Consider the following 8680-nt stretch of genomic DNA (forward strand, 5'->3'; position numbering starts at 1 on the left):
ATTTTGGGATTCACTGACCAGGGAACCTACAGCAACACACCTTTTGTCATCAGAGCCCGTGAAAGCTTCCACAAGCTGGGTATGCTGGGCTTCGCCCATGTTAAGCCCAATCCCACCTGAAGTAGATCTTGCCTCAAGTATTCTTCTCAATGTCAAGGACAATTTCTTAAATAACATGCCAGATCAATCCATTCAGAACTGCTTCACGAACTTTTGGAGGAAGTGCTACCCAAAACACTTCCAAATTTACACAGACGGCTCAAAGTCTGTTGATGGGTCAGTTGCTGCTGAATTCTTTGTACCATCAACTCAGTTGGCAACTGGCTGGTTGCTCTGACGAGTGCACACGGTGCTTGGCGCTGAACTGTTTGCCATACTCAAGGCCATGCAGCTGGCCATTGAAGATACACTTCTGGAGGAAGAGCCTGTTTTAATTTTGACTGATTCAAGGACTGCCCTGCATATTCTAACCTCTACATCTAGACGCTCCCATCGCACAGTTGTGTTCAAGATCCACGAGTTGATGCTGATCGAAGGACTTGACAAGGTGGTGCTCTGTTGGATACGGGGTCACAGTGGTATCCATGGGAATGAGGTTGCAGACAAGGTAGCCAATCTGGCACATTCAAATAATCGTACAGCAAGGTCTCAAGTGTGCTTTAAGGAGTGGATCTGTACCATAAAAACCCTCATCAACCAGGAATGGGTACGCCGATGGTCAGCAGAGGTGCAGGAAACAGGCAAGGGGATCTTTCGATGGAGCTTAGGGCCAGCTATTACCTATGTGGACTATGGAATGCTGCCACGCTCAGTTGAATGCTCTGTGTCATGCCTTCGCATGGGGCAGGCTGGTGTAAATGCTCACTTGGCCAGATTCAACATGGCAGATTCAAGTAACTGCTCAGCATGTGGCGTTGAGGGCACAGTCAGCCATTTTATACTACATTGCACACGATTCACCAAACAACGAAGGGATTTCCACACAAGACAGGAAGGCCTGTCTCTTCCCTGGGATCTTACCACGGCTCTTGGTGGTGGGGACATCCCAGCAAGGAGCCGCACTACTGTCATTCAACATCTTAGTCGTTACTTGCTGAACTGCAATATGATGGCCATGTTGTGAATGTTCATCTGAAACCAATTTTACTCTTCTTTCAACAATGTACTGCCACATTGGCTGCTGAAACATGTGGAAGTGATGCATTCAAACACAAAGAGGCAAGAACAGAAAATAAGTCTAAAGTGAAGTGACACAAATCAAAATTCAATTGGTGCTCAGGCTGGGAGGTGTGTTTTCTACATACCCAAAGCCTAATAATTCAATTAAAAAAAATATCCCTAGGAGATTGCTAAGTTGCTTGTTGGCCTTTGTGGAAGACGGACGTGTGTCCTGTGTGAGTCGCTCTCTTGAACTAGTCAAAATAAGTCAAGTTACTATCTGATTTCCTAGTTTGTAACTTTGTAGGTTCTTTTCACTTAGCTGAATTAGCTCTGTAAGAACTGCAAGGGAAGGGGAAATGCAGGAAAAAAAAACAATAGTCATTCATTTGGATTTTGCATCAACTGACAACGAGGCAGACTCAGACTCTGACATGTCTCACTACCTATGTTGGCCATACCCAGAATGGTGTGGTTTTCTGCTGATTAATCTGGTGTTGGCTTACACAAGGCTCTGAGCCATGGTCCGGAAGATGTGCCAGGTGCGCAGGAATTTTTATTATCATTGCATCAACTTGTGCCTTGTGCCATAATATGCTGGTAAAAAAGTGCACCATCACCGTGCGCCAGCCTGTGCCATGCTCCTAAAGTTGTTTAAAGATGAATGCGCGGCAATGCTATCACACACGAACAAATATCTGCATCAGGTTGACTAGATTTCTAACGTGTTAACTCAGGTTCTAAGAGTCGGCTCAGTTATGAATATTTATTCATTATTCATAGATCACAATTTGGTTGGATAGTTTAGCTGCTACAACATTTCTACAAAATGTGGGACGCTCGTCCCGATTTACCCCGCCTGTATCTTTTTATCCCGTTTGATGGTATATGTTACAAGGAACCGTTATTTGTAAAATAATTATTTTAGGAAATGTTACATGGCATGCAGAAGCATGTCATCCATGTGTTTTCTAAGCAAGATTTGGAGATGATTGTATACAACAGACTGTGCTAGGAAGCCATATCTTAGGTGCAGTGTAATATAAGCACAATTGCACAAAGGAATTTTATCAATTAAGGAGTAAAAGTTTTTATTTATTTGGAGAACAGTACAAGTTAATTGGAAATGATGACACATTGTGTAAAATAACAGTTTTGAGAACAGTGGAAAAACAGTGGCTGTAACTAAAAAGACTTAGGCAGATCTACTAAGACCTAAAAGTACCTCTAATCCTAGTCCACCATGATGTATATAAATGCTTAGCCATTGTTTCAATTCAGAGGTATAAACACTTGGAAAATTCCATCTCACAAAAGAAACCTTGCAATAACAGGACTTACAGGAGTAAGTTGAAATGGTAGAAAATTGGGAAAATTTTATGATATAATAATGCATGCCTAATATGATTTGCATGCAATACATCATGAAGCATGTATTTTTAGATATTTTAGTGGGTCATTCTAGACTTTGAATATGCTTCAATTCTTATTAAATTTTATAGAATTAAATAATTGAATGTTATTGTTGAATTTCAACAAATGAAATTGTAGTGCTGTAATTTCATTCTATATTAATTTTCTTTTATGGCTGTAACTCATAGAAAACTTTTCACAGATAAACTTAGTTACAGACTGGTAATGGGGAAGTCATGTGATGCAAGTTTTCCAATTTTACTTGAAAATTCTCATTTCAGGCATTGAATTTTATTTGTAACAAATCTGAAAGTATGGGGATACAGTTTTTATGATAATATAGTAGCATGAACATATATCTAGTACTTGGGGCCTCTCAGGGGGGACTTCTGATGGGTGTCTATGCTTGTCAGAAGTCCTATAGGATTTTGCCCTCCTAGGGGGATGATTCCTGAGCACCATACTGCTGAGCTTGCAGTGTCTGACTGCAAGTCTCAGTTGTGAGGTCAAGTTATTATGTAGGTAGGATTCCTTCCATTTCCCCTCTCTGTCTCTCTTGTGCAGGTGGCCGATGTCCCGTGTAAGCAACTTCTTGTTCAAGAGTCTCAGTTTCTGTTGCTTTTCACCTGTTCCTCCTTGTCACTTTCTCATTGAGATGCTAATGCTGCTTCTTTTGAGCCAGCTTAAGCGGGCTGGACAATCGAGACCTTCCACCCCTTGTGGGTGATGAATGATTTTTCGATTTAAGAAACTTCCAATAACTGGGACCTTCCGCCTCTTTGGTGATGTTCATTTTGACTTTTGGTGTGAGATAGCTAAATAGCTGAAGTGCCAGTAAGCATTTGGCCACTAAACTAACTAACTAGATCTAGTACTTGACATTAGCAATCAATGTCAAGTGACTTTTGTAAACCATACATTTGATCGGAACAAATGGACCAATTGCTTCTGAAAGCAATTTTGTGTGTTTGTGTGCCTTATATAGCCAAATTATAATTTATTCAGCAAGTATATATATAGTAAGGGAGATACCTAGAAGTTTCTCAATGTTAACAGCATTGAACTTATATGGCAACAATGAACTTAATCCTGAAGATTTAGGAAATGAATTGAATGAGAAAATAAATAAAATTGCCAAGCATTTTATGGATTTTAAACTTGGCACTCTTGATGAGAAGTCCATGAAAGAGAAGAAGATGAATAAGGTTGACTATGCAATGCCCTACCTGCCAACATACAAGGAGGTTGAGGTGGGTATTTTTCTTGACCTAATTGCAAGTGAAGACTGATCTAGTAATGATGCTTGAGGTTTTTTTATGTTCACTCACTCCTCAAAATTGTACTTAGGTATATTAACTTCTGATTGAACATGTATCACACTTTTTTGGGGAGCATCCTTGCCACGACCTTGCCTTGCCTTCTTCTGAAGTCTAAATTGTCTGGTTATAATTTTTTTTATTCTGCAGTTGCCATTATTTACCAAATTCATCCAATTACCAAAAGTCAATTTGTAATTACTGTTTATCTTGATAAATTTCATTTCCATTCTATTCTCGTCAAGTGCAAAAAAATGATTAAAAAAACATTGTACAGTGAAATTCGTAAAATTATAACATGAATTGATTATCTTGTAGCATTATTAAATTATGAATTACATCTATTAATAATATGACATGCTTGATTGATATTAATTTTTATTTTCACTTCCTCATCTTTAGATTTAGCTATTTATTCTTCAATAAATATAAATTTAGAAAAGCATTTTCATCCTGATAGAAATACCATGTAGATAGACAGTTTTTGGTTTATGGAACTTGATATAATACTGGTTAAATTAAAAGAAATATACATATAACTTAAATAGTAATGAATAAATAACCTATTCTGGATAAGTAATTGCTAATTGCACCTGTTTTCACGTCATTATGCTCAAATATAGGAGAGAAAACTTGTCTCATGTTTAAAACTTTTAGCTTCTCCGATATTACAAAATGTCTACACAACTTAGCCAAGCTGAAAATTCTGTTATCAATTTCAGATTTATGCTTTTCAAATGAGTTATTTCATGGACCTCTGTTTTTATTACAGTTTCTTGCAAAATTGTTCATGGACAAGGAAACTGATGCTGATGAAGATGCTGTGGATGAAACCCTGAGGCATAACTCACACAGCAAATATAATAAAGGAATATTTAGTGAAAAGGAGGAACAAATTATTAATGAAAATTGGAATCAGTTTCAAAAGGTCAGTCAACAGTTGATAATTTCGAATTCTAGTTTGGCTGAATGAAGTTAGAAAACTTAAATTAACTCTGATAGGTAAATATTGAGTCTTTCATTTTTAATTATGGTTGATCATTTTTAGTGCATTTTCTCATTTATGGAAAAAATGCACTATTGTGCTTGCCATGTCTGTCTGTCTGTCTGTCCATCAGTGACTTCAAGTTTTTGTTGATGAGAAAATGGGCTCTCTGTCACTCACTGCAGTGAGTACTGAGTTATATTTTTTTCATTGTTTTGCAAGATTTTTGCTGCAAATTATACAAAATATTAAACACTGCATTTTATCAAGAAGTTAGTTTCCTTTAGTCTACCAGAAGACTCATTCAAGTGGCTCCATTTTTTCATATTTGATACAGCTTGGTTAGTGATACTGTCCATGACAAACAAGTCATTGCTGGCATTACATGATCTTTTCAAAATAATGGATCACTACCACCTACATTTCATTTGCTTGATTTATTCATTTGTTATTATAATACTCCAAATATTTTTAACAGTGCCTAACAGTTCTACCTGTTGACTAATACACTTCTAATCCAAAATTTGCTAGGACATTTGGTTGTCTTCCACAATGCACAGTCTAAATCCATGTTTTTCAGCCACTTCATATTATTTGCATCTTGCCAACCCAGCTTGTACTTCTCCACAGCAAATATCTCTTTTTTTTATTATTATTCACTAACCTCTCTTTTTTATTATTATTATAGTGGAATTAATGTTCATAATGATAATGTTCATAGTTCATAATTCATTAACAAAAAGTGTATGATTTGAATTTCACTATTCACTCTAGTAAAAAGAACAATATACAGTATTATTCAGGAATTACCAATGTGTATTGTTTGTTGAATAATTGTATATATGTATATAACTTAAGTATATACATTGGAGTTTTAATGGCAGATAATATTTCAATTGATGTATATAGTTCCAATCCTCTCTAAATTTAATTTGCAATGTTTTAATTTTTGTGCAGGAGTACAAATTTTATGACCTGCGCCCCCTGATAAACTACCGCACCTGTATTTTGGAAGGCAGTCCTGACTCATTTTCAATAAATCGGGTCTTCTTCACCTCGGTACCTCAACAAAAAAAGTTTCTAAACTACATAAAAAAAGGATTAAACCGAAGTTTGGGGCAGGTATGTTAGACAATCTTTTATTTTTTCATCCCTGCTCACAAATTAACTTTGAAACATATTAATTTCATGTACCATATGTATTGTGTCACTACCAGCATGAGATGCCAATATATCATTCCAAATGTATCATGAATATCCAGCTGAGATAGCATGATTGCTGTTATTCGCATTAAAGATTCATAAAGACTCTATGGGTCATATGCAATCCTATTCCAAAGCATAAATGTCAGTCAAGATATGCCTTTTTGCTTTCTGCTGCTATTGCTTAAACACCATCATGAATTTTATAATGTAGCTGGGGTCTATGATAGCCTGGATTTTTGGAAATTTCTACAATTTCATATACTGGGGCCTATTGGACATTTTACAGAAATTGACTATCTTTTAGCAATTTTTTCTTCTTATATATATGATGCCTAAAACGTATCATGAATAACTTTTTAAAATTACCAAAAAGACAAATTGCCTCATTTTTGCATAACTTTAATTTAATTTTTACAGGGACTTTATTTTAATAGATCAACATTAAATATACTAGCATAACTTTATACCTCCAATTTCTACAGGTGGAATTTCAAATATAGCCTTAAATTTTTATAAAATCTAAGCCCTAATTTAATATTAATCAAGTAGCCTTAAATTTTTGCAAATAATTTGGAAATAGTATATTTTTTTAGCTTTAGGAATATTATGAAAAGGTTTTAGTTATTTAATTTTACAAATATTTTCACGTTATTATTTTTTGTTTCCCAAAGGTAAAATTGCACCTGTCTTCATTAGTATCAGGTAAAGACAGCAATTTTGCATGGAGTAAACGCATCCACTTTGGTCAGCAAAACATCATAGCAAAAAAAGAGCTGTGCCTTATTGACCTGTTTCTCAAGCGCTACGGTGTGGACATTCTGTCAATGGAGTTCATCCTAAATTCTACTCGTGGTAGAGTGCTCTTCGAACACCTTAAGAATCACTATCACTTCAAGCTCTGCCCAAGTGAGATACTTGTTTCATATATCTATTAAATGATATCTTTTAATTCAGTAGCCTGTCATATTGCTTCTTGTTCTAATATGGTTGGATTAACTATATACTTTATTTTTTATGTTTATCACAGATAAAGTTTAAGTAGGATTATGGTCTAAAAGCAAATGTAGACTGAGGCTTCATTATTGAATTTGATTTTTTGTCTTCACTGCTAATTTCATTTGCTTATATCATGGCATTAAAAAAAATGTTATTATAATAAAGCTCCTGATATCCATATCAGGAGCTACTCTATGATGTAAAATTTTGATATGTATGTTTTTACAAAGCTAACATTCCCAGCACAAAATTACAATATTTTAGCCCTTAGGTAATGGAGTCTTGACTATATGTACATTATCTGGTGTAAGAAAATCATGTAATCATTACTTAATCAATCTTTCAACAGTGAAAGTTGATTAGTTTCACAATATTTTCTTAATTGATTACCAAATGAGTTGGCTAAGGTGAATTCATGGTTGGTAACTGTTCTACTTGCAGCCAATTGTTATTTCATAAGTAGTCAGGTGACAGATCATATTACTTGCTTTTTCAGATGAGAGTTTGTCTTGAACTTAGTGCCGACCTTATACATTTGTGTTGCACTTTTATTTATGAAAGATTTTTGCTACCGTGCATGTTAAACAGCTTTGTTGTGACTTTCTTGCTATAACCTTCTTAACTCCACCTGAAATAAGTGCAGTGCTCTATTTAGCTCGTCTTTTGAAATTGCAACCCATTAATCTGAGCTTCTTAACTTCCAAGCACCTAACATAATGTTAATTGAAGAAGTGTTTGTCTAAATTTGAGGCTTCTTGTTACACCAATTGATTCCTACCACCAATTGTTTTTACGAAAAAGCTTTGTTGTCAAATTAGTTTTTTTACTGCCAGTGAATACAGACAGTTCTAATGTGTGTATCTTATCACTATTTTGGTCATTTCAGTATAAGCAAGGGCCTTCATCCAACATTTTTCAAATATTAAAAATTCAGTAGTATCACCTGATTCAACCTCAATTATTTTTTGCTTATTCAAGTATTCAAATTTGTCTTTTTCTCGAGTAAATTTTTTCCTTTAAACTTGAAAACAATTTAACATTGTCAATAGTTGCTTCATGTAGGTACTTATTTTTCAGCTGCAAGGGAATAGTTGCATGGTAGGTCTAAATTTGTTTGGTGAATGGCCTTGATTGGGGGTTGCAAGGCGATTGAACTACTAGTAGCTAGCAAAAGGAGCCTATCGTCACACTTTCCATAAACAGCTTAAATCATAGGTTACCCCAATCTTACCCTCGAATATTACCAACAAAATTACCCAATTACCCCCGAATAAAACCTCATACAATCTTATTACGAATCTCGACCACAAAACTTACCCAATTACCCCTTAGTAAAACCTCATACAATATCATTTCAAATCTTACCCAACAAAATTAACCAATTACCCCTTAGTAAAACCTCATACAATATCATTTCAAATCTTACCCAACAAAATTAACCAATTACCTTCAATATTATTACGAACAATTACCCCAGAATCTGTATAAACAGGATACCGATCATGAATCTTATCCAACAAAATTAACCAATTACTCCCGAATCATGAGTTAACGATCATTTACCCCGATTTTACTACACTCTTTAACCGAGAATAACCTAGAGCGG

The 8680-nt window shown here is 35.3% G+C and overlaps 1 protein-coding gene across 1 annotated transcript; it reads left to right on the plus strand.

Annotated features, from left to right (window-relative positions):
- Positions 1 to 3640: 3640 nt before the first annotated feature.
- On the plus strand, positions 3641 to 6984 carry LOC108677529 (the record flags this gene model as incomplete). Its single annotated transcript, XM_018165757.2, has 4 exons — positions 3641 to 3821; positions 4660 to 4815; positions 5830 to 5994; positions 6750 to 6984. Coding segments are annotated over exons 1-4 (661 nt in total), but the record flags the coding sequence as incomplete, so codon positions are not given.
- Between the last annotated feature and the right edge of the window lie 1696 nt (positions 6985 to 8680).

This window comes from Hyalella azteca, unplaced genomic scaffold, assembly GCF_000764305.2.
Source record: "Hyalella azteca isolate HAZT.00-mixed unplaced genomic scaffold, Hazt_2.0.2 contig5632, whole genome shotgun sequence".
NCBI classification, from domain to species: domain Eukaryota; kingdom Metazoa; phylum Arthropoda; class Malacostraca; order Amphipoda; family Hyalellidae; genus Hyalella; species Hyalella azteca.